The sequence below is a fragment of the Camelus ferus genome, chromosome 9, assembly GCF_009834535.1.
Source record: "Camelus ferus isolate YT-003-E chromosome 9, BCGSAC_Cfer_1.0, whole genome shotgun sequence".
Classification (NCBI taxonomy): domain Eukaryota; kingdom Metazoa; phylum Chordata; class Mammalia; order Artiodactyla; family Camelidae; genus Camelus; species Camelus ferus.
The window spans coordinates 18,938,681-18,964,618 of NC_045704.1; the positions used below are offsets into that span (position 1 = coordinate 18,938,681).

Below are 25,938 nucleotides of genomic sequence, written 5' to 3' on the forward strand. Positions count from 1 at the left end.
GCGTAGACTCTCCGAGGAGCGGGCCCCAGATCCCAGAGCTCGGGGGCTGGGTCCCCTCCGCGTCAGCCTTGGGCAGCTGGGCCCTCCCCCCGCCGCCTGCAGCCTCCCAGACCCCGCCCCTCCCTGCCTCTGGCCCGGCGCTGCCGCCCGCCCGCCGGATCTCCCAGCCGCCCGCCCCCGGCGCCAGACTTCAGCCACCACCCCCGGGAGAGGACAGCCTGCCCAGAGCGCCCGTCCCGGGGCTCCCTGGGCCGGGCGGATCCTGGGGAGCCCCCCGACTGCCTCCCAGAGCAGGGTGGGAAGAGGATCCTAGCCCGCTGCCGCCTCCAAGTAGGCCTCCAGGTGAGCGCCGGGACAGGTAGGGACCCAGGCGGACCCGCGCCCTGTTCCCACTCGCAGCTGGGGCGCCCCGGGAACGATTTCCGCCCCATGCCCTGCCGGGAGGGGCATGTCCCGGGAGTCCTGTGCCCCAGAGCCCCTTCGCCAGCCCTCCTCCAGTCGTAGGCTGCTCCAGCCAACTTCTGCCCCTTTAAGTCCATAGTTAAACAAATGAACATTTGAAAGCCTCAGATCGTACGGAGGGGCTTTGGTAAAACTGATCTTCTAAAGCCCACCCACGCCTCTCCGCCCGGCTGCTGGTGCGTGGAGGCCACCATTAATAAATCCCCCTCCAATACGTACCCGATCAACACGTGTTCACAGCAGCGGGTGAAAGGCCAGATTCCTTTTTACCAGTTCTGGATTTTGTTTCCTCTGGCTGGCAGGAAAAAAAAAAAATATGTGAATCAGAAGATCTTAGGGCACCGTTTCTTAATTTAGCAACTTGGGCACAGTATGTTTTTAGCGGCCAATTTCAGTTTTGTTCTAAGTTAACTTTTGCAATGTTCTGTAAAATTTGTTACCGCTCCGTATCTTGTTCCTTCAACATTAGACAGCAGCTCTTTACCCCCTATTTTGAAAACTGCAGTATTACCAATCTACTTTTAAAAGAAATAACACTTTTTTTAATGTCCCAGTAACATAAGAATAAGACACAAATAGGACAAAGACTTGCATGAAATACAACAGTTCTTTAAACAGCGCCTCCCCTAACGCAGCCAATTAAAAATTACGTAATTAAATTACTCTTCAAAAATGGCAAAAGTAACTTGTGATCCGTGGTGCATCATTTTAATCCTTTTTCTGCTTTTTATTCCACTGGTAGTTGCAAATCTTTAAAGCAAACTCTTCCATTGTTACGTCTTAGTTTATCAACTTTTAGACCATGTCTGTTAATCCTTTGCTAAAAATAGTTGGAGACAGCTTTCATCATTTCCACAGTTTCCGTCCTTCCTATATGATCACAACATTCCTTTTCGTTTCTGTAGGCACTTTTGTAACATAAAATAATTTTTGTATACTTGTTTCTTGTTCCATTAAATATATATATATATATATATATATATATATATATATATATATATATATATATATATATATATATATATATATATGTATTATAATCTGCTGATCCCTTTTTGTAAGGCCTGGCTGAGGAATCTGCTTAAAAATAGTCTCAATAAGGGGGGAGGGTATAGCTCAAGTGGTAGAGTGCATGCTTAGCATGCAGGAGGTCCTGGGTTCAATCCCTGGTACCTCCTCTAAAAATAAATAGACATAATTACCTCCCCCCACCAAAAAAATTTCTTAATAAAGGTTTTATATTTTTTAAATGCTAATTTTTCAATCCAATCAAGTTATACATATAGTTCACAAATCAAATAGAAATGAGTCTATCTAATTTTTTTCCTGTGATAAAAGTAATATAATTCCAGGGGGGAGGATCTAGCTCAGTGGTAGAGCATCTGCTTATGAGATCCTGGGTTCAATCCCCAGTACCTCCGTTAAAAATTAAAAAATAAATAAATATAGAAATCGAACTACCTCCCCCCACCAAAAAAAGATTTTAAAAAAGTAATATAATCTCTTTAAGAAAAATGGAAAAGGCAGGGGCAGTGTTTTAGATTAAAAGTGTTTAAAGAGACATGAGCACCCCCAGAAGTGTGTAAGCCCCAACTTTGTTAGGAAGAAACAGCTCCAGAAGACCTTGGGATGATGGGGAAAAGTGTCCATGGACTGAATACTAGAGAGCAGAGTGGATTTCTCTTGGTAGGTTAAGCGGTAGTGTAGACCTATAGAGGTGTCATATGGAACATACACTCATTTAAACTATTTTCTCAACTTTTCTATATGGTGACATTTTTATGGTAAAATCTGAGGAAAATAAACTAAGACAATTTAGAAACTAAGGTTGAAGACTTGCACCGTGGCACAAACCCTGGAGTCCAACACACCAAGGTTCAAATCCCCAGTCTGCCATTTGCTTGCTGGGTAACCTTGGGTTCGTTGCTTCCCTTTTCCAAGCCTCAGTTTCCCCAGCTGAAAAACAGCGCCTACCCCATGGGGTTGCTGGTAAGACTTGTGTGAGATCTTGTACAACACTTCCCACAGGCATAGAGCAGTTAGTGTGTGTTAACAGTAGCTGTTAATATTTTGTGAAGGATTTTTCTTAACTATATAGTCTGCTCACCGGGAATAACTGTTCTTAACATCATAACTGCTACTGGGCCCTTCCTTCTACCTCTTTTTGTCTAGAGGTAGATTTTGAAGTTGGCCTTTTCTTTTCCTATTTTGAATTCGCCCAGTGGCTCTGATCTGGCCAGTGGTGAAATTTTGTGTCCTACTGTGTTTCATCCCATTACTTCCGCAGCACGTCTGCCCTGGGCACACATTCCTGCAGTCGTGGTTTCAGTGGCTGTTTAATTCTGACCGAAGGAGGTATGGGCACAGACTCCCTGTAGCTGGATGTTAACTGCTAATCATTGTCACAAAGTTCACAGTAACAGCTAACACTTGTTGAGGACCAAGCCTTGATCGTGTTTCATTTCCCCATCACCATGAGAGGTGGGAGTTACAAGTCTGCAGTATCTTAGCTAAAACTTTTGGCGTCTGATGCGTTTGGGAGTCCAGACTTTTTGAATATGAGGCAAGCCCTAGGGAACCCATCCTGTACATTACATGAGACCCCCTAGTGGGCTAGGGAGCATCGTGTAATCAGACACACGGATATTTCTTCAGTGAAATGCATGTTCATACCCAGTGGGATAAACAAAACGTTACATCAGCTCCAGTCAGCTCCACCACCAAACAGGTCTGGGAAAGACTTGGTTTTCAGAGCTTTTGGATTTGGGGATTGTGGAGAGGAAACGTGGACCTGCGCACTTCTCCTTTTCTGGAGGGGAAATCTATGCTCAGAGACGGAAAGCCATTTGCCCAAGTTCATGAAGAAGTTGGAGTTAGGGGGGCTGGGGCTATCCCAGGCTGACTGATGTAGAACTGGCAATGTGTCACCTCTCCCCAGTGCCACCTCCTCCACAGGCTGTCACCAGCAGTTCCCCAGACCAATGTCCCTTGCCAGCCTTGTGATGCCCCAGAAATGTCAACACTGCCTCCAGGGAATGAGATGATGCACACAGAGGATCTTCCAGGGCACCTTACACAAAGAAAGCGTTGATAAGTTTGAATTATTAGTTGCATTAAGATGCCGTCAGACTATTTCCGTCTTGGACTTAAATAATCGTGGTGTTCATTGATAGCATTAAGAATTTTTAAATTGCGAGATATAACAATCATACAGAAAAGTACATGAAAAATATATGTACAGTTTAACAAATAATTATAAAGCATGTCACGAGCACACAGGTCAGCAAGGAAAACATTGCCAGCCCCCAGATCTTTCTCTGATTAATAGCCCTCTCCCTCCCCACAGCAGGAACCAGCATTCTGACTTTTTTGATGCTCATGTCCCTGCTTTGCTTTTTTTTTAAATATGGTGTTAGTATCCTGTGTACATTTGTAGATAATATTATTTTAGCCTGTTTATGAACTTTCTAAGAGTAGAACCACTGGTATGAGTATATAACTTATCATCCAAACTAGGAAATTTTGGAAGGAATAGGGGTCACTATTAATAATTACCTTAATTATGCTGGAACACAAAATGTAGACAAGGACTGCCCCTGGCAACCCAGGATGTCAGGTTGTCCTGGGACTCAGTCTAGGTGACTTGTTATAACTGGCATCTTTCACCCAAAACTCCGATTCAGTTTCCTCAGGGCTGTTGTGTTTACTTGTAGTTAAATCCTTCTTATTGCTACGTGGCATTCCATTCTGTGACTGCTTTAATTTATTTATACAACCTACAGCGGATGGGCACCTAGATTCTTTCCAGGCTGGAGCTTTTAGGAGAAAAGCTGTCGTGAATATTCTAGTCTGTGTGTCCTGGCTCTGGGGTCTGAGATGTTGGGTTATAAGAAAAGCACATTTCTGTTTTTCTTTTTTAATTACTTTATTTTGGCAGAGGGGGAGGGGGAGGTAATTAGGTTTATTTATTTTTAGAGGAGGTACTGGGGATTGAACCCAGGACCTTGTGCCTGCACTCACTCGACCACTTGAGCTATACCCCTACCTGCTGCCAAAGGCACAGTTCTAACTTGAGTTAAAAAAAAGCCCAACTAGTTTCCAAAGTGGTGAGACTAATTTATACTTCCCTTAGGAGCGTGTGGGAGTTCTCACTGATGGCATTTTAAGTAAATTATGGTGATATTGCACTGGCTGGTCGATTTTTTTTAAAGTATATTCTTTAATATACATGATGTTCATGATGTTTAAACTAGAATATCCCCCAAATTGAAGTAACTTTGCCTCCTACTTCACCCATGATGTGGCCCAGAAGGCCGCTGAGTGACTGTGAGTGTGATGACAGTGAAATAATAGAGAAATAAGGAAATTCAGTATCATCTGTTACTGTCTGCCATGAAAGATGGTCTTTAATCTACTGTGTGTGTGCGCCATCGATTTTTTAATAATTGTACTTTTTAAAGATCATTTCTTACTTGCCTTGGTAGCTTTAAATTTTATGCTTCGCTTGTATTTTTTTATTCTGGCAACTTCGGATTCCCATGATACTGAGTAAGTGAGAGAAGTTTCAGCTCCCCCTCCCCGCCCCCCACCTTTCATTTCCCATCTTTTGTCAGCTGTACATTTGCTTTCACACTGTCAAGGTTGATTACATCCACAGTCTGTTCTGTTACCATATTTAAGTCTTCCATGCTTTAACTGTAATGTTTGCAGGGTTTTTGGAGGGTTTTTTTTTTTTTTGACAGCTTTATTGTGGTGTAATTTACATACCGTAAAATTCAGCTCTTTTAAGGGTACAATTCAGTGATTTCGTGAGTTTACAGAGTTGTCCAGCCATCACCCCAATTTTAGAGCATTTCTATCACCTCCAAAATATCCCTTCTGCCTATTTGTAGTCATTCCTGTTAACACCCATCCCCAGTCCCAGGGAACTACTAATCTCTCTGTATCTTGAGATATGCCTTTTCTGGATATTGCCTATGAATACATCATACAGTATGTGGTCCTTTGTGTCTGGCGATTTCACTTAGCATACTGTTTTGGGGGGGTCATTCATATTGTAGCATATACAATGCTTCATTCCTTTTATTGTTGAACCGTATTCCATCGTATGGATGTACCACATTGTGTTTATCCACTCAGCCGCTGATGGGCATTTGGATTGTTTCCAAGTATATCACGCTGCTATGCACTTTTGCAGTCAAGTGTTTGTGTGGAAGGATGTTTTCTTTTCTCTTGGGTAGGTAGCCTAGTAATAGAATTGCTGGATTTTATGGAAAGTTTCTGTTTAACTTTTTTTTTAATGTTCAACTTGTAAAGAAATAGCCTGTTTTCCAAAGTGGCTGTACCATTTTACATTCCCACCAGCAACGCGTGAGGATTCCAGTTCCTCCGTGTCCTCTCCAACCTTTTGAATAATAGCTATTCTAGTGGCCATGAAATGGTGTCTTGTTGCGATTTTAATTTGCATGTCCTTAATGACTAATGATGTTGAGCATCTTTTTGTGTACTTATCAATCATTTGTATATCTTCTCTGGTGAAATGTCTAGTCAAAGCTTTTGTCCATTTTTTAATTGGTTTGTTAGTCTTGTTATTGAATTTTAAGTGTTTTTTTCTTTAATATTCTGGATAGAAGTCCTTTATCAGATATATGATCTGCAAATACTTGCTGCCAATCTAAGCTTGTCTTTCCATTTTATTAATGGTGTCTTTAAAAGTGCAAAAGTTTTAAATTTTGATGATGTTTAATTAATCCATTTTTTTATTTTATGAGTCATACTTTTGGTGCTATAGCTAAGAAATCTTTGCCTAACCCAAGATCATGAGATGTTCTCCTATTTTCTTCTAAAATGTTTATAGTTCTAATGCTTAGATTTAGGTCTGTGATTCATTTTGAGTTGATGTCTGTGTATGGTGTGACGTAAAGGCCTAAATTCATCTTTTTGCATGTAGATTTCCCAGCACCATTTGTTGAAAAGACAGCCTTTATGCTAAGAGATCAGATCCTAAATGTTCTCATCACAAAAATAAATGAAAAGATACAAATGCACTTATTTACAAAACAGAAACAGGCTCACAGACATAGAAAACAAACTTATGGCTACTAGCAGGGAAAGGGGGTAAGAAGGAATAAACTGGGAGTTCGAGATCTGCAGATACTAACTATATAAAATAGATAAACAGCAAGTTTCTACTGTATAGCACAGGGAAGTATATTCAATATCTCATAGCAACCTATAATGAAAAAGAATGTGAAAAGGAATATATGTAGATATATATATATGTATGACTGAAACATTATTCTATACACCAGGAATTGATGCAATATTGTAAACTAACTATACTTCAATAAAAAAGGAAAAAAAAGAGAAATGGAGGGGAGGAAGGTACCATTAAATTAAAAGGCATTAGTTCTTGAAAAAAAAGAAATGATAATTCTGTGACATGATAGAAGTGTTAGCTAATGCTAGGGTGGTAATCATATTACAATATATAGATGTATCAAATCAACACATTGTATACTTTAAACTTACATGATGTTATATGCCAATTATATCTCAAAAAGTCTTTTTCCCATGAAAACCAATAAACAGGACTAATGTAAGAAAAATACCTCTAGCCTCCAGGTCAAACAGATTCCTTATACTTTGTCAAATGGACATAATATGGATACAGTTTAGTGCATATCATGTTTGGACCATGACTTTCTTAAACAGTTTTTTGTTTCTTTATTTCTCATAGCTTTATTTTTTCCCTTTTAAAAGAAGGATTTTCCTGTTTCTAACCCATCCAATATATTTCTTGGAATTTTTTTTTCTTCTTGAAGACATTCCTCCTTTTATAGTCTCTTGTTTTGTTTTTTTGTTTTGTTTTGTTTTGGTTTTGGTGGGAGGAGGTAATTGGGTTTTTATTTATTTATTTTTAATGGAGGTACTAGGGATTGAACCCAGGACCTTGTACATGCTGGGCATGCACTCTACCACTGAACTATTCCTCCCCACCTCCTGTTCTTGTTTTGTTTTCAATTTCTTCTCAAATCTAAGCGTACCCAGGACCAGCTGTATAATTTTCAGGGCTCAGTGCAAAATGAAAATATAGGCCCCTTGCCTAAAAACAATTAAGAATTTCAAGATGATGACAGCAGAGCATTAAAACAGGCTTGGAGCCCTTCTAAGTGTGGGACCATGTGTGCCTGCCCAGGTCACAGGTCCATGAAGCCTGAAGCCAGCCCTGAGTGTACTAATTAGGGTTTTTCTTTTCCTTTGTGTTCTTTTGGCCATCTGAGTTGTCTCTGTTTCCTCTGGGGTCAATTCCTTCTTGCTCTGCCCGTTTACCTTAATGCTTCTCTTTCAGGCTGCTAGTTTCCTTCAAGCGTCTAATGATCCTTGCTTGTCCAATCACATTTTCCAACCAACAAGGGTCTGGGTGACTTTTTTTAAAGCAACTGGTATGAGATTTGGGGCTGCCATTAATATAGTGCTGCTTTCCCTCTGGCCTCTTTGTCCTGTTGAAGGGGTGACTGAGAACCTTGTGTTTTGGGGAGGCAGCACTTGTTCATGATGACATGGAGGAAGCCAGTCTTTGCCGGGAGCTCACTCCCAGGTGCCAGAGCGGGGAGGGCTATACTCAGGACCACTCGAAGCCTGCACACCTCCCAGACACACCATGCCATTTTTTCATAGAACAATTATCCAGTATAGTTTTGTTTTTCCTGTGTGTGTTGGGCAGCCAGAGATCTGTGTGGCAAAGCATCGGGGAGGAAAGTGAGGGAGCAGGGTGCAAATAGGCATTGATTTTTCAAAGATGGACTGACCTCTGTCCTCACTCTGCCCTCTCAACTCCTAATCTGTACTTCTACCCTTGACTCTGGGCACAGAGCCTCTGGGGGTCCTTGAGGCTCTGTTGTCCCCACCTTGGGTTCTATCCTAGCCCCTCCACTTCAGTCTGCTTTCTCTTTCAGAAATTTATCGACGTTTCTTTTTTTGGTGGTGGTGTCCCTCCTGTTGACTTTGCTTTTTACTTTCTTTGCTGTACATCGAGAGGATGCCCTTGGAGAGGGAGATCAGACTGCCCAGATCCCCACTGCCACTCCACTTCTGACTGCTGTGTGACCTCGTGTGAGTGGTTTTGCCTCTCTTGGCCTCAGTTTCCTCATGGTGTGAAGATCACCTGGGATAAGACAGAAGCCACAAAAGGCCACCCTCCGTCAGTTCCTGGGGGCTGCAGATCTGTCTCATCTGATCCACACTGTGCTTTAATTTTTTTTTCTTTAAGTGCATTGCTAACATTTAAAAATTGGGTGACTGCATATGAAAAATGCAGATTTCCAGTCTCTTGACAAACTGGAAAATGAGGCCAAACTGGGCCCACCTTCCTCCTTGGCAGTTAATCAGCCCGAGTAAGCACGGGCCCGCGGTCTTGGCCTGGGCTGTTCTCTCCGGTTTGCCCGAGGCTCCACCTCTCCCTGTTTCCTTCCACCCAATCGGCCTCATTTAGGATATGGCCCGTCTCTTGTAGGCGTTTGAACTTGGAATTCCTGGGATTCTGTTTTGAGAGCATCTAGCACAGAACCAGCTGTTATTATTACAAGGCCAGCCAGGGTGTGGTATGGGTGGCCACTCACATCCTGCCCTTTCTCTAATCACCAGGCTTGCATTCACCCAGAAAGAGTCCCTTTAAAAAAAAAAAAATCTACTTGAAGGTTCTTACAGTCTAGTACAGGCCCTGGTTATCAATAGCTCAGTCTGCCTTCTTGAAGGGGAAGGCACACCGAATCTTCGCACATGCAAATAATTCTAAAGAGCAAAGAATGTAGAAGCTTGTCTTATCAATGATTTTTCTTAACCATTTGTTGCAGGTTAGAAACAACACTGGCACCATAGTTCAAGAGTAAAGAATTAAAATTAGTAAGGGAGAATGTCAGTAGAGGGAACTCTCCCAAAGGCATGAAAAGGAAGCCACTCTGTCTAAAATTTTAAAAGACGAACAGTACAAGGTGCTGGCAACTGCAACTCTTGTATGTTATTGATGGGAAGGCAAATGGCACAATCTTGCAGAGAAGACGATTGGCTGTTTTCTTGTAAAGTGAAACACACACTTACCATGTGATCCAAGACTTCCACTCCTAGGTATTTCCTCATGAGAAATGAAAACATACATCCATGCAAACACTTGTACATGAATGTTCACCGACGCTTTATTCATAATAGCCTCAAGCTGGAAACAACCCAAGTGTCCATCACGGTGAGTGGGTAAACAGATTGTGGTTTATCTATTCAACAGAATACCACTCAGCAATAAAAACGAGTGAACTCTTGATGATCCAGGCGACAATGTGGATGAATCACGCAGTGTAGATGCTGAAGGAAAGAAGACACAGGGAGCACATACCATATGCATCCATCAGGGTCCAGTCGGGAGATTGAAACTATCAGTAATTTGAAGGGAGGATGTTTAAGATACAGAATTATTAATCATACATTTTTTACTGTGATAAAGAAGGAGTAAGGTTGATCCGAATTTTGTAACCTTGTTAATTTTCAGGGGAATATTTTTGCAGGGCCAAAAAAAAAAAAAAAAAGAATTAGTAACCATAGCAGGGAATTAGAGTTAGATGGATTAGCTAGTAAGAAATAAAGAGAAAGCTAATGAACATATAAATAGCAAATATAAGGAGCAGCCACTACCCCTAAGATCTAAGAGAGAGAACTTGAGAAAGATGACAGTCCTAGGCTGTCCTTGACAGTCCCAGAAACCCTGATGTGTTTGGAGAACACTTGGACATGGCTCACTAAAGGGTAAAGGAGTCCCTTTGGTGCCGCACCTGTGGAACTTCCTGGAAATCCACCCTCTGGAACCTGCCAGAAATTGGTCCTCTAGAATGCGGAGGGAAAGCCATTCACAAGGGAGTACCTCACTAGAGGCACTCAGCTAGGAAATCCCCTGCGACAGGTGCCAGGGGAAGGTGCTGGCTGAGGGATGCCAGCCACTGGAGAGGCAGGCACACCCCGGGAGCGTGGGGAGAAGCTGCCTGCCAGGAACGAAGACTGGAAGCTGGAAACAAACCCCCTTCCTTCTGCCACGCCTCTCTGGCTCCCTCTACTGGAAAAATTTAACCTATCAGCAGGCAAAAGAAAGACTTAAAGGATCAAACTTCAATTTAACAACTTAGAGCTGTGAGGCAGTAAATTGATAACTATATGATTCCATTTATATGAAACTCTGAAAATGAAAACTCAAATTTATAGTGACAGGAAGCAGATTAGTGGTTGGGGTTCAGGTGAAGGTTGACTGAAGAGGGGTAAACCTTTTAGAGTGACAGAAATGCCCCCTGTCTTGGTTGTGGTGATGGTTGCACAGATGTATACAGTTGTTAAAATTCAAATTGTAAGGGGGGAGTGTATAGCTCAGTGGTAGAGCATGTGCTTAGCATGCATGAGGTCCTGGGTTCAGTCCCCAGAACCTCCATTAAAATTAATAAATACATAAAACCTAATTACTCCTCCCCTCCAAAAAAAATGAAATTATGTTATTTTTTATTTATCAAGAATGACTACTCTGGGGAAAGTGTACTCTAGCGGGAGAGACCACGTGGAGATAGAGAAATGGGGGAGCCCCCAGGAGTTAGACCGAGAGCCGCTGAGAACTGCTCAGCTGAGCCATCAGGGGATGCGGTGCAGGTGCCCATGGGCAGTGGTTGGGGAGGGCTCATTCGCTCCTCCACCTCACACCTGAGATGGGGAGACACATAGCTGGGGCTCCCCAAGCATTTCTACCTTCATGTGGTCTCTCCACCGTGATGACTTCAGGGCAGCCAGTCTTACATGGTGACTCGGGCGGTGGTGTCCTGGAGTGGGCTCGCAACCAGCTGCTGAGAGCAGATGGTGGACTGCTCTTTCCAGCTCCAAGGTTCAGGGTCGTCCTTTTGGTAGCTTGCTCTCAGCCGTTGTAGGTGTATTTACACCACAGAAATCAGCAAATGCTGCAAACTCAGATTCTTTTCCTTTTTTCCCCTGGAGAGCCAGTTGTCAAACGTTTAGAAGCACAGCACTGAAGTGGGGGCTCCTGCATCCCCATAGAGTCAGGCAGAGGCTGTATCCTTTTTGATGACCCAGCCTCCGAAATCCCTTACTGATGTCACTTCTGCGGTGCTCTGAGAGGTGAAGCAGTCCCAAAAGCCTGCCTATGTCAAAGAGAGAGGTATGGACTCCACTTAATGGAGAATGGTCAAGTCCCAGAAGAGCATGTCAGTTGGATATGTTGTTCTAGCCATTTTGGGAAGATACGGTCTGCCATGCATCATGGGTCCCTGGAATTGAATACCAGTAGCATCTCCCAGTCACTGTGACAACCAATAAATACAATAGCCTCCAAACACACACACCCTCCCAGACACCCTGGCAGCAGGCAGTGCCATGCCGTCTGTGTTCCAGTCTGACCCAGCCAGTAGTTGGCATTCAGCCATGTGGACATGGTGGCTACAAGGCACCTCATGGCCCTCAGCAGAGCATCGCAAATAAATGCTTTGTATACCCAGGGCTCATCGGTACATCACTTAAAGGTCCTTGCTCCTCAGTGAAGTCTGGCTGCCTTCACTGTGTGAGGGGACCACCCCCCAGCTCCGGAGATCCCCTGTTCACCAGTGACCGGCACATTCCCAAGGAGAGCCAACCCAGGGGACTACACTCTGGTGAGTGTCACATCCATGCCTGGCAAGCTGGCGAGCTTGCTTGTAAATCACAGCTAATTATTAATGCAACTAACAACCTCCTGGGGCAAAGCACACCTGGTCTCTAAAGCCTGTCTCTACAACTTCAGTCCTCTGTAGTAGGGTCAACAGGGAGTCAAATTTTTTATCATATCCATAGATCACTTGCCTGATTCGTGCTTAATTCTTAACAAGACCTTAATCAATTTGTTTAAAAATAGTAACAGCTGGCATGAACCAAGCACTTACTGGCATTAGATAGCATAGCAAGCATTAGATCATTGAAGCCTCTTAACCCAGGGCAGCCTTGGAGGATGTTTGCTCCATTAAAACACATTGATGGGAATCAGTGCGATGATCAGCTTAAATGCTCAGCACAGCGGTTTAGTAAGGACTCAATAAATGTCACCAGATAAAATATCATAGCTAAATGGTTGCTCGTGATCTTTTTATGATGTATAATAATAATAGCAACTAACATGATTTAGTGTCTAATTTTATATTAATACCACTTTTATTTATGAGACACCAGTGGTTTTTCTTAAGTGCTTTACAAATATTACCTTGTTTCATCTCCCTGTGAAGTAGGTATGGTTAACATCTTCATTTTCAGAAGAGGAAACTGAGGCAGAGAGAGATCAAATGACTTGCCCTTGGTCATATGACTAGCAAGAGACACAGCAGGGACCTGAACCCAGGCTGGCTGGCTCCAGGCACAAAAACTTCCCCTACTTAGGCTGTTGCTGCTGGATGGGAAAATGAAATAAGTTTCTCACTAGGTCTTGAACTAATCCCTGAGTTCTTGTTAAGTAAAGGTGTTTCCCCTTCCCATGCCTCGATTTCTTCATCTGTGCAGCAGGTTTCTGTCGTGGTGATGCATTCGAGTTTGTTCACTTAGCATCTCTTTATTGAACACTTACTATGGGTCAGGCACTGGTGTGGACACTGTAGTGCGCCATATGCAGAAGCAACAACAATTCTTCCCTCTTGGTGATTACTGTGTGGTTGGGGGACAGACAATAAGGAAGATTTACTTAGGTAATTATAGATATTTCTGTGGGGGGAAGTATGTAAGAAGATAATAGGAGTTTTAGAGAAGAATATAGTAAGGAAAGAGGGAAGGAGGAGTAGGGGATGATCATGAGGCCCTGATATTGTAAATAAGGTGACCAGGGAAAGTCTCAGGGAGAAGTTGACACTTTGAGTAAAAATTTGAAGGGAAGTATGGAGGTGAGCAAAGAAATTCTCTGGATCCAGGTGGAGGAAATAGCCTGTGCAAAGGCCCTGAGGTATGGAGACTGGTGTTGCTGGGGCAGAGTGAGTGAGGGAGAGAAGAGGGCAAGGAGGTGATGAGCACAGACTGTATGGGGCTTGTTGGCTGCAGTGAGGACCCTGCCCTGACCCTGAGTGAGGTGGAGCCACAGGAGAGCTCAGCACGGCAGGGACAGCACCTGACTCAGGTGTTCACACCTGACCTGGCTGCTAGTGGGGAATAGATAACTGGGGAATGGAGCAGGGAGACAATGAGGGTCCAGATGAGAGGTGATAAGAGTGGACGAGATCCCCAAGGGAGGGAGTATGGATGGAGAATAGGGGAGGTTCGAAGACTGATCCCTGACACTGTGACATCAGAGGGAGGTAAAAGGAACAGCTGAGGAGCCTGACTAGGAGCCATCAGGCAGATGGGAGTGCTCCAGAGGAGTGTGGTGGCCCAGAGCCAAGTGAAGAGGGGGTCACCCCGCTGTGTCAGGTGCTACTGACAGAGGACTGAACAGTGGCTGTTGGCTCAGCACTGAGCAGAGGTGGAGGAGGTGGTTGTAGGGGGAGGGAGGGGATCATTGGTGACCTTGACATTTCTGGATGGGGAAGGGAAGCAAAGCCTGATTAGAGAAGATTTAAGGGAGAACGGGAGTAGAAAATATGGAGGCAGTGAGTGTAGACAACTTTTTTGAGAAGTTTTACTATAAAGAAGAGCGAAGAGATGGGGCCATAGCTGGAGGTGGGGAGCGGAGTCAAGAAAATTTTCTTTTGTTTTCAGATGAGAGATGGCTCTGTGAGGCTGGAGGATGATCAGGGGACACTGACGGTGCCGCGGAGGGAGTGGAGAACTATGAGACCATTGCCAAGGGTGGGCAGGACGGGTGGGAGCAGTCACAATGGGAAAGAAAGCACGGGGCACAGAGGTGGTAGATGGGGCAGTGGGGAGAAGTTCACCTCTCATCAGTTTTATTTTTTCTGCAAAATAAGAAGCAAGAGGGAGAGCGAAGAGGTGGAAAGAGATGTGATGTATTAGAGGACAGAGAAGAAGGGTGAAGTTGTTATCTACAGAGAGGAAGAGCAAGTAGTTAAGAGAAATGTAATCTGATTGACAGGCAGCGTTAGCGGCATGTTTGAGGGTGAAGTTCACAAACTTGAATTGAGACCAGCCAGTGGAGTTGTGTTGTTTTTAGCTGCTTTATACCGTGTAGGTACAAAGAGGAGGGTATAGCTCAGTGGTAGAGCACATGTTTAACATGCACGAGATCCTGGGTTCAATCCCCAGTACCGCCGATAAAAATAAATAAATAAAACGAATCCACCCCCACCCACCCCCTAAAAAACCCCCAAAATTGTGTGGTAACAGGCCCAGGTAGGTGGAGGGCTAGCTTTAACCAGAGTCATGTGTAGGAGGAAGCCAGAGGAGGCCAAGTGTATGCAAAGAATGTTTTTAATGATTAACCAAGGAATTAAGGCTGGATAGGAAAGAAATGAGGACTCCAGGGGGTGTGGGGCAGTGAAAAAGAGGTAGGGACAAAGGGGAGGTCATAGTGGGTTGGAAGGATTGGTGGGGGGAGGTCTAGGGCACTGGAGGGAGAGAGCTGGAAAGAAGACATGTTGGGAGAAGAATGAGAAGCCTGAGATTGAGGCTCTAAAGGAGGCAGTGGTTGTTGAGACAGGTGTAGCTGTGACTATGGGAGGAAAGGGCCAAGAGGACACACAGCAGGTCAGGGAACAGAGAAGTCGGGTGGCAGAAGGAAGGATCACCCATCTGGATATGGAAATCACTAAGAATGAGTGGTAGTGAGCCTGGAGCTGAAATCATGGCGAAGTGAGGAGTACCGATCTGGGTCAGCAGATGATGCACAAGGTGGCAAATGATCTACTCTGATAATGAAATTGATAGCTGGGAATTTGGGGGAGGAGGAAGGGAGAATGGTCTGGAAGCAGCACCATGGAGCAAGGAGATTTACCCACTTGGAAGGGCCACAGGAGAGCTAGATTCTGGTTAAAAGCAAGAAGGTGACAAGAATGTTTAGTGAAGAGGTTGAGGAAACAGATTTTGCTGAAGACACGTCATGGATTCCAAAGGCCCGAGAGTTGGGACAGGTTGGGGGATGCGGTGGAAATGGTTTCCTCCTGGGTGGGTTTTTTTTTTTTTTTTTTTTTTTTTTTGCAAGTCTTCAGTGTGCATGTAGTCATATATAAAGTGCTTACCCTGACACAAGTGCACCGGCCAGGGATGGAGGCCCTGGTTAGCAGTCCTGGTAAGGTCGTGATCAGGCCAGGGGGAAAGGTGCAGAGAAGCCGGTCGCCTCCGGAGCCAAGTGGCAGGAAGTAGATGCCAGATTTTCGTGGCGTGGCAGTCCCCTTGGATGCTCGTGTGCCTGGTGAGGTCACGGTGAAGCCGCAGGGCACTTGCGTCCTGGGAGGAGAGGAGGAGGGAAGCCAGACTGCCCTGACCCGCCGAACCCTCTCGACCTGCAGGACTCCGGCGGCGGGAGATGGGCGCCCTGCCTTCGCGACAGCGGCTGCCCGCGGACCCGCCCATAGCCTTGGACGCGCTGCCCCCGGAGCTGCTCGTACAGGTGCTGAGCCACGTGCCACCGCGCGCGTTAGTGACGCGCTGCCGCCCAGTGTGCCGCGCCTGGCGCGACGTGGTGGACGGGCCCACCGTGTGGCTGCTACAGCTGGCCCGCGACCGCAGCGCGGAGGGCCGCGCACTCTATGCGGTGGCCCAGCGCTGCCCGCCCAACAGCGAGGACGAGGAGGAGTTCCCGCTCTGCGCACTGGCGCGCTACTGCCTCCGTGCGCCCCTCGGCCGCAACCTCATCTTCAATTCGTGTGGAGAGCGTGGGTGCTGGGGCGGGGCCTAACCGCACGGGGCGGGGGCGGGGCGGGGCCCAGAGCCAAAGGATGGGCAGCGAGGGGGCCAGGAGAGGCAGAGTGAGTGGAGGTGTCCAGGACGGAGGACACAGGGGCGGGGCCGGGGTACTTGGAGGAAAGGGGCCGTGGGCAGTGGAGGGAGTCGAAATGGATGCTCGGGACAGAACAGAGGTAGCCAAGTGGCAGAGCCATGGCAGGAATGACTTTCGCAGCAGCTGTAGACTCCGTGGGCGTGGCTAAAGGGAGGAGCGAGGGGAGGGCTGAGGGAAGCCGATTGGGTGATGGCGGGGGCGGGGCTTGCCTAGCAATATAAGGCTGCCTTGAGCGGCTGTGAGGAGGGGAACTGAGTGAATCGGCGGGACCAGGGTGGGAGGAGCCCCGAGGCTTTGGTAGGAGGGAGTATGGCCTTGGTGGAAGGAGCCCGGGGAGGGGCCAGAATTGAAGCCCAGTAGTTTCAGAGAACTAAGGGAAGAGAACCGGGAACGGGGCTGAGTGAAGCTGAGGAGAAGCTGAGTACATAGGCAGGCCTGAGTGACACGGTCGTTGGGTGGGACCAAAAATGCAGGCTGCTAAATGGGAGGAACTGGGGGCAGGACAGATTAGGTGGTGGCGGGATCTCTGCTGGGCGAGCTGGCAGGTGAATCCCTTGTGTTCAACTCTGTTATATTCCACAGAGGGCTTCAGAGGCTGGGAGGTGGAGCATGGCGGAAATGGCTGGGCGGTGGAAAAGAACCTAACACTGGTGCCCGGCGCTCCTTCCCAGACCTGCTTCGTGACTTCTTTCGAGTGAGTGGCTCTTGATCGCTGGGGCAAGGGCCACGAGTAAGAAAGGGGACCCTACGCCACCGTCTTCACCCTCACCCACCTTCCCCCTCTTCTATCCTCATTCATTTACTCAGTCAGTCAATCAACTAATATTTGCTGAGGACCTGCCAGGTACCAGTCACTGTTTTATATGCCAGAGATACAAGAAAAATTTAGGAAGATCAGGAACCTGCTCTTTTTTATTTCCCTTTTAGATGTAGGGTTAACAGTAAAATAAAAACAACAACATAGCAAACATTTAGAGGGCTTACTGTATGCCAGTGCTTTACATATAATTCCTTTAATCCTGACAACAACCGTATAACACAAATACTATTATTATCTACACCTTTTAATAGGAAATTGAGGCACAGAGGGTAACTAACATCTAGTAAATGGTGGAACTGGGATTTGAACCCAGGTGATCTGACTTTAGAGCTGGTTATGATAAATGCTATGAAGATAGCAAAACAGTCTGAATGATCGGTTGATTCTTTAATCCTCATACCCCATGCCCATTTTCCTTGTCCCCTCCCCCCACAGTCAATTATTCTCATGTGGCATTATCCAGCTTTCTAGTAGTTACCAGTGTGTTTGGCGTGAGGTAATAGATATCTTGTTGCTATTTTAATTTGCATGTTTCAGTTTACTAATAATTAAGCATCTCTTCATGTGTTTGTTAGCTTTTTCATTTCCCTCTTTTGTAAATTGCCTGTTCATATTTTCTATTAAGGTTGAGCTCTTATTCTCATCGATACACAAGAATTCCTTGTATATTCTAGATGTCAGTGCCCTGTCCATCCTGGACATTGCCAAAATCTCCCCGTCTACTATCTGACTGTGGCACGTCTTGACTGTGTCCCTGGTGTTATGTTATTTTCCATGTGATCAAATTCAACTTTTTGCTTTAGAATTCATTTTTGAAATGCTGTTTAAAAAATCCTTCCCTACCCTTAGATCCTAACAGTATTCTCCTATATACTCTCTTCTAGTCAACTCGTAGTTTAATCTTTCACATTTAGAGCTTTAATCTACCTTTGAATGTGATGTTCAGTAAGGATCCAGTTCCCCTCCTCCCCCAATATATTGAGCCAATTTTCCCAACACTATCTACTAAAGAATCCATCCCTTCCTCATGGAATGGCAGTGCCACATTTATTAATTTATGATGTTCCCATATATACGTTGGTCTATCTGTCCTTGTGCACTCTGTTCTGTTCTAGTCAGTTTATCAGTTCTTCTGAAAAAACACTATTTCTGTTATAATGGCACATTGAGATTAGAGGAGATGGACTCTTTACAAAGGTGTAGGCAGAACACGAGATACTGCAGGACCAGGCTAGTAACAGTATGGGGAAGGGACATTACCATCCTAGGCTTGGCAGGGGTAAGAGGAGGAAACAGTTACTGAAACGTGAAGACAGAGAAAGCTGTGAGGAGAGGGCACTATGGGGTTGTGCCTTTTTGTTGAGAGACACAACAGTTCCCTGATGATTCCCTTGGGAGGGAGCCAGCAGAATAAATGTCCTGATCTCACATTCTTCTTCTTCCATCTCCTGCTGGAGCTTCTCATTGGCTGACCCAACAGGAAGCAGAGGGTGAGGGAGACCTGCCCACACAGGCAATGCAAACTTGTTGTCAGAGACCCCAGAGTTCCCTGCTCAGATGTCTAGTGTGTGGCCCTCCGTTTGTACTCATGTCCCGGTCCCCACATATTAGGGGCAGGCCTGCATACGGTCACCTTTCTGGAGCCCAGAGCAGGGTGGAGAATGGTGGAGAGGATCTGAGAGGCCAGTGGGGATGCCCAGCTCATCATACATCTTGTCTGGTAGAGCAACCCTGAGGGGCTGCTTTAGACAAGGTGATCAGGGGAGGCTTCTGGGAGGAGGTGATTTCTGGGCTGTGACTTGAAATATGGGACTCTGCCGCCCTGCCTCCTCCCACCATCCGTCCTTCCCAGATGGTGCTTCAAGAGGCAGCTTGTGGACTTGGTGATGGAGGGGATGTGGCAGGAACTGCTGGACAGCGCCCAGATAGAGATCTGTGTGGCCGACTGGTAAGTGGAGAATGGCGACCTGCCCCCAAGCATCAACGGTGGTAGCAGCAGTTCAGCAGAAGGGGTTCATTTCATGTCCCCACCAACCCCACAGGCTGGCTGGCATTGCTACTGTGCCCCCTTCATAGTGAGGCTGAGAGCAGGGAAAGTGATGATCTCACAGTAGCAGAGCCAGGGAGGGGCGGCGCCTTGGTGAGCCCAGAGTCCCCACTCTGCTCTCTTCCCCACCTTCTTTGCAGCAGGCCCCAGGGTTGTCGGCATAGGGGCCACTGACTGGCTTGACTCAAGTCTGAAACAAGCATCCCCCTCTCCCAGGACAACTCAGCCCTGACCCTAGACCCAAGGCCTGAGAGAGGTTGGGAGCATTGTGCCCTGAGAGTTGAGATGCGGCACTGGCTAGTTTCAGAGCCTGTGGGCTCACGATGAGCCCCCTCCTTTCAAGAGCACCCAGGTTGTTTCCCAAAGTGTTTGGGTGCTTCCTTCAAGATCTTGTTCCTCCACAGAAAATCCAGTTTCTTCTGTGGGGCTCTGGCTCCTCCCCAGAGCTGTGGCCACCCTAGAGCATCCAGATTCCCACACCCACAGGCTCCTCCCCCAGGTTGTGGTTCCTCCTCAGATGTCGTATTCCCACAACACACACCTGACCCAAAGCCTACAGAATCTGACCCAGGAGCACCCAGGCTCCTTCCCCTAGGTTCCCAGGCCTGACCTCATCCTTTTGGGGAAGCCCAGCCCTCAGCCTCCCTCCCTCCCACTGAGAGACCTGAGTAGGTGGCGGGGGCATCAAGGCTCACCACCACCTGGCAGGTGGGGCGCCCGGGAGAACTGTGGCTGCATCTACCGACTCCGGGTCCGCCTCCTGGATGTGTACGAAAACGAAGTGGTCAAGTTTTCGGCCTCGCCCAACCCAGTCCTTCAGTGGACTGAGAGAGGCTGCCGCCAGGTGGGTCCAGACCCTCTTCCACACCACCCCTGACCTGCCCCAAGGCACACCCACCTCCCACCCTGCTCAGATTCTGTTCAATCACTGAGCCCTTATTACAGACCTGTCCCAAGAGTTTCACCCATTAATTCATTTCATTAGCCCAACAGCCTAGTTGTTCAACATACATTTATTGAGCACCTACTGTGTGCTGAGCCTTGCTCTGGTTGCTGGGAATGCAGTGGTAAATCTAAGTCCCTGTTCCATCCCCCTACTTGAGTCGAAGAAACTAAAGCAGGGAGGTTTGGTGACTCGCCCAAAGTCACACTGAAGCGTGCAGGGCCCAAAGCAAGCCCAGGCTGGGTCTTGAGCATAAGTTGTCACCATAATCATACCTCATTTATCAAAGTAACCTTTTTTTGGGGGGGGTCTTCCGGTTTCCACTTCTGATCTCCTCCCACCCACCCCCAGCCCAACACACAGACTCAGCATCTAGAAAGATCCCATTAAAAAGTGAGTCAGATGACACACACACCCCTGCTTGTAGCCCTCCCGTGGCTACATCTCAGAGCAAAAGCCAATGTCCCGTCCTGCCGCTGTCAAAAGGATGGAAGTACAGATTCACGCTGCAACACTAGTGAGGCTTGGAAACACTGTGCTAAGTGGAAAGAGGCCATACACAAAAGCCACATATTGTATGATTCCACCTATATGAAAAGTCCAGAATAAGCAAAGCCATAAAGACAGAAAGCAGACAGATTAGTGGTTGCCAGGGGAGAGGGGAGGGAGGAATTGGAAGTGACAGCTAATGGATTCAAGGTTTTCTTCTGGGGTGATGACAATGTTCCAGAATTAGACAGTGGTGATGGTTGCATAACATTTCAAAAATACCAAAAAACCCACTGAATTGTAGTTTTAAGTGATACATTTTACAGTGAGGTGAATTTTCTCTCTCTCAATTAAAAATAATTGCAAAAGATAAAAAACCCGGAAGTCAAAGCCCTTCCATGGCCCAAAGGGCCCCACATGATCTGCCCCTTACCTCCCAGACCCCATCTCCTACTTCTCCCCTCACCCTGCTCCAGGCACACTGTCACCACGGGACCTTTGCACTGTTTATCTCCCTGAACACTTTTCCTCCAGATCCCCAAAAGGCTCCCCCACTCCAAGTCTCTGCTCAGATGTTATCTCGGTGCAGCTCTTACTGTACAACCCCACCCTCCTGCAGACTTCCCTCTGCCCTTCCCCCATCTGTTTTCAGGGTCCGAGTCTCCTACTAGATGGTCAGCTTCACCAAGGCAGGACCTTTTTGCTGCTTTCTTCACTGCTGTATCCCCCGTACCCAGAGTAGAGCCGGGTACCACTTACTCGGTGTTGGGGAGTATCTGTCGAGGAGCCCTCAGGACCTCAGCCTCTTGCTCTCCTTCCCGACCCAGGTCTCCCACGTCTTCACCAACTTCGGCAAGGGAATCCGCTATGTGTCTTTTGAGCAGTATGGGAGAGACACGCGATCCTGGGTGGGACACTACGGCGCCCTCGTGACCCACTCCAGCGTCAAGGTCAGGATCCGCCTGTCCTAGCTAACCAGCCTGATCTGGCCTCTGGGGACATGCTGCCACCTGCCAGTCACTGATGTCAATCAAGTGCAGCTTTGCAGCCAGGATCCAGAGGATGCCAGGGGACAGTGGCGGTCCCACGTGGACTGTTGCTGGCACACCTCCAGGGAACCCCACTCTCTGCTGCTTCAGCATAGTGACCCACATGCTGTTCAAGAAACCAAGGATCAAACCCAGCTGGCCACTGCTTCCCCAGCTTCTGGGGGTGGGGCTGCAGGGGGCATCAAAGAATAATTTAGAGACCTGTACTTTACCTGCACATTTTTTCTCATGTGTGGATATCAGTTGATAGACTGAGTCAAAAACAAAGGCCAGACCAGGATTTCTAATAGAGGGGGAAAGCTGCCGACAGTCTGGGCCAGTCACTCGTCAGCATGTTTTGGGGGTAAGGCGATTGCTGGCAGGGTGCAGAGGTCAATCGGGGCAATCTGTCCTTGAGGGGACCAACAGGGGCATCAAAGGGAACTCTGTTGCTTTGGGGTTCAGCTGCAGGGCCGCACAACCTCCCCCAGCACTGCCCATCAGCCCCTGGGTCCCATGGCCAGTAAGTAGGGGAGGCCGGACTTGTACCACAATTGGGTTCCAGGGCCTGGTGATAATAGCACAGCTCCCAAACCTTAAAAATCTAACATGGCCAAGCAGGGGATGGCGTGAGGTCAGCATTACCCTCAGTCCCATTTTCCAAGGTAGGAAACTGCAGCCTGAACGGGGAACAAATATACCCAGAGTCATAGAACAACGAAGAGGTGGAGTCAGGATTTGAAGCCAAGTGTGTGTGTCTGAGAATAACGGAGAAGAGTCACACACCCCATCCAATCCTTTCAACACCCTTTCCTTGCCAGCATTACAATTACTGCCACTTTTCTGATGAGGAAGCCTGACAGCGGGGCCTTCTTGCCCAGGCCCTCCCTCCACCTGCAGGAAGGGGAACTGGGCCTCGGTGCTGCCCACCTGAACAGAGTAGCCATCGCACGTGTTAATGCACATAAAGCGTCTAGTTTACTCTTCATCAAATTCAACAAAGGGGATACTGCAGGTGGGACTGTTTTTCCTGGAGGAGGAAACTGAGGCCAGAGGGGATGTCAGTTGCCAAGACCACACGGAGAACGAATACCATACAAGGAGGGTCCAGTCGCAACCATGGGGGTGGTCTGTTTATTAGAACCCCTCGCCAGCAGATGGCAATAAAGCGTCTTGTCCAAGGGTGTTGGGAGAGGGGCGCCTTTTTCTGATTCACACCCAAGACTACTATGGGGTTAAGGGTGGCTCTGACGGAAGAGGTGGCCGAGGTTTGAGCCAGGACCAGCTACTTCTAGAGCTGGGCCAGCTCCCCGAGGATGCTGCCGTTCTGCGTGAACACCCACCCGCCGTGTCCCTCGCAGTCACTTCTTCTTCTGCACGTGGCCGCAGTCGTACTTGCCGCGCACGATAGTGAGCTTGACGCCGGGCAGGTCCTGCGTGCGGCCGCCCTGCACCAGCACGACGTGGTGCTCCTGCAGGTTGTGGCCCTCTCCCGGGATGAAGCAGACGGCCTCACGGCCCGTGCTGAGCCGCACGCGGCAGCACTTGCGGTTGGCCGAGTTGGGCTTCTTGGGCTTGCGGATGAAAGTGCGCAGGACCACGCCCTTCAGCTGCGGACGGCCCTCCGTGGGGCCCAATTTCCGAGGAGGAAACTTCGGAGGCCCCTTGCGGTGTATCTGGTTCAGGGTGGCCATGGGGCGCGTGGCCCAGGTCTGGGGGACCAGGGCTAGTCCTGGAGAGACACAACCGGAGAGCAGAGTGGGGTCCGTTATCCCAGTGAATAGATAATAGCATCAGCCACTCCGTTTTGGTGTTCTGCGGACCGGTGCAGGCACATCGCGAGGATGCATGTGTGTACATCTAGCGGTACTCACGGGTAAGAGTAATAACAGTTCCCTCACGTGTCAGGTTCTATTTTAAGCATTTTACATGGATTAACTCATTTTATTCTGCAGAGAACATTTATTTATTTTAATGTTATTTAAACATAATAAACACAAACAGGCTCACACTGCGCGCTGTACTGTTCTATGCACCATACCTGCATTAACTCATGCCGCCCCACAGTGCCCCTAGGGGGTATCCCTGGGTCTCCTACTATCGCACCTCACCCCACTCCCATCCCCGTGAGCAGATCCTGTCAACGGAACCTTCAAAACTGATCAGAATCCCTCTTTTCTTCCCCCGCTCCCCCACTAGATCCACCCTGGTCCTGTCCACCCTCGTCTCCCAAGCCTTCCTCCTCCTACTGTGTGCTCCCCACATGCAGCCAGAGGGGCCCTGTGGACACCTGGGTCAGATCACACACCCCCCACCCCCCTGCTCAGAGCCCTCCTGTGGCTCCATCTCAGTCAGGGCAAGAGCCAAATCCCCATGCCCACCCCCTGCCCCAGCCAGGGGCCCATGAGGCCCCACAGGGTCCGCCCCTTACTTCTCTGACCTCATCTCCCCACTCACCTCCTTGCTCTCCTGGCTCTAGCCTGTGTCCACAAACACACCAACAGAAAAGGAGAGCAGTGTGGCTGCTGGTTGGGGAAAGGGGACGGAATAGGTTTCTACGGCAGACGACAGCACTTGCTTGTGGACAGTAAGTAGGATGTAAGAAAGCTCAGAGATAACTGAATTCTCTTCCAGACATTCATGGAGCACTTACTGAGTCCTGGCCCCAGAAACGGAGGCACAGTGGTGATTGAGACAGCCCTGGGCTGTACCCCCGTGGAGATCCCAGACCAGGGCCTTGATTTCTTTCTTTTTTCAATGGAGGTACTGGGAATTAAACCCAGAACTTTGTGCATGCTAAGCATGCGCTCTACCACTGAGCTATATCCTCCCCCCAGAGAGCTGGGCTTTGAGGTGCATCCTCTCTCTCTGCCACTAGCACGGATGCCCTCTCCCACCCAAACTTCACATTCCCCTCCATATCCAGGGCAGGTCCTGGCTTTGCTCTCCATTTCCATGTGTCTTTATGCCTCAAGTTACAGCAGAATCCTCAAAGGGAAGGAGATGTTCCTAGAAGTGTCTTCCTAGTGGTGTGCCCTCGAGCAAGACTGTTCATGTCTCAGTGCCTCAGTGTCCTCATCTGTCTGGTGGGCACCATAATCACATCTCCCTCCTGTGTGAGGCTCCCATGAGATATGCATGTCAAGCTAGCCCAGATCCCCCAAGCAGGGCGCAGGTCTGTCTTGTCCAGCCCTGTGACCCTTGGTGAGTGTCAAAAAGAAGATGTTTGATAAAGGTTTCCAGAGTGACTAAGTGAGTGGAATATTTCACAAAGGGCATGGCCCATGAAAAGCATTTGATGTTTGTGGGGGAAAAAATAGGTTCATAAAGTGTCCCACGCAATGCCTGGCATGTACTAGGCTCTCGAAAAATATCAGTTGAATGAACGACTCCAACGTCTTGCCTGGATGTCTCACCCACAGGAAGTATTTAACATTATTTGCTGAAGATATAACCTACCCAAACTCCTGATACCCACCTGACGCACAGTAGCCCTCAATAAAACTACTTCCCACCTCTTGCACTTGCAACCCCAGCTCCGCCAAAACCCACTGTGTATCCATTCCCGATTTAAAACCCTGATTCCCTCGGGGCCATGGCAGAGGGACACAAGTCCGGTGGGGGGGGGAGGTTAACCCTCACCCAGCCTCGTCTCTGCCGTCCAAGCCCTCCACTTACCATAATTTAGGGACGTGCTGAGGCCACGGAGAAGGCCGGACCATGACATCCCGCCGTCCGCAGCGTCCCTGCGTTAGGGGTAAGAGACTCAGAAAGGAGCAGGAGGGAAAAGCGGCTGTCGTTGGGGAAGGGTCCAGATTCTCCCCATCCCGCTCTCGGAGCCTTCTGGTTACATCTAAGGAATTTCCTGACCGCGTCACCACAACCCCTAACGCTGCCTACAGAAAGTCCCTCTGTAAGTTTAGCCTCGCTAAGTAGGCTCTCGGGAACCCAACCGCCCCCGCCCACGTACAGGAGGTACAAGGAAACTGAGGGGAGGCCGGGGAAAGTTTAGAGAAGGCAAGAGCACTGTCGACCTCACCGACCCCAGCAGGGTCCGTAGACACGCGGAATTGGGCCTCTAGCCGGGTGTGGGGATTATCCCGGCAGGGATTGGCTGGTTCTGCCTCTCGCGTACACTAAAGGGGCGGGGAACAGGCGACGATTGGGCAAGTATAGTGTCAATCTCGAACAACTGTTCTCACTGAACTG

The 25,938-nt window shown here is 47.9% G+C and overlaps 3 protein-coding genes across 9 annotated transcripts in view; 2 read left to right on the forward strand and 1 right to left on the reverse strand.

The window, feature by feature from the left end:
- The first annotated feature begins 214 nt into the window (after positions 1-214).
- On the forward strand, positions 215-22,911 carry LOC106731097 (F-box only protein 17). Of its 3 annotated transcripts, none has more exons than XM_032486074.1 (6): positions 215-342; positions 15,912-16,277; positions 16,985-17,096; positions 19,075-19,170; positions 19,978-20,113; positions 21,529-22,911. In XM_032486074.1, the coding sequence occupies exons 2-6, from the start codon at positions 15,929-15,931 to the stop codon at positions 21,670-21,672; spliced, it is 837 nt and encodes a 278-aa protein (XP_032341965.1). In that variant the 5' UTR covers positions 215-342; positions 15,912-15,928; the 3' UTR covers positions 21,673-22,911. The 3 variants fall into 3 exon arrangements, with proteins under 3 accessions (XP_032341965.1, XP_032341966.1, XP_032341967.1); XM_032486075.1 differs by having other exon boundaries at positions 228-358; XM_032486076.1 differs by lacking the exon at positions 215-342 and adding an exon at positions 12,018-12,149.
- SARS2 (seryl-tRNA synthetase 2, mitochondrial) overlaps positions 237-25,938 on the forward strand; it is a 33,567-nt gene continuing 7,865 nt past the window's right edge. Inside the window, exon 1 of one of the 2 annotated variants that reach the window (XM_032486070.1) lies at positions 237-342. The gene's annotated coding sequence lies outside the window, so the exon portion shown is untranslated. Of the gene's footprint in view, positions 343-12,022; positions 12,150-25,938 lie in introns of those variants that run through there. The other variant, XM_032486069.1, reaches the window with a different exon arrangement.
- MRPS12 (mitochondrial ribosomal protein S12) lies at positions 22,836-25,853 on the reverse strand. Of its 4 annotated transcripts, none has more exons than XM_006194972.3 (3): positions 25,773-25,853; positions 25,408-25,475; positions 22,836-23,461 (listed from the first exon to the last, which is right to left on the reverse strand). In XM_006194972.3, the coding sequence occupies exons 2-3, from the start codon at positions 25,454-25,456 to the stop codon at positions 23,091-23,093; spliced, it is 420 nt and encodes a 139-aa protein (XP_006195034.1). In that variant the 5' UTR covers positions 25,457-25,475; positions 25,773-25,853; the 3' UTR covers positions 22,836-23,090. The 4 variants fall into 4 exon arrangements, with proteins under 4 accessions (XP_006195034.1, XP_032341968.1, XP_032341969.1 ...); XM_032486077.1 differs by having other exon boundaries at positions 25,769-25,853; XM_032486078.1 differs by having other exon boundaries at positions 25,764-25,837.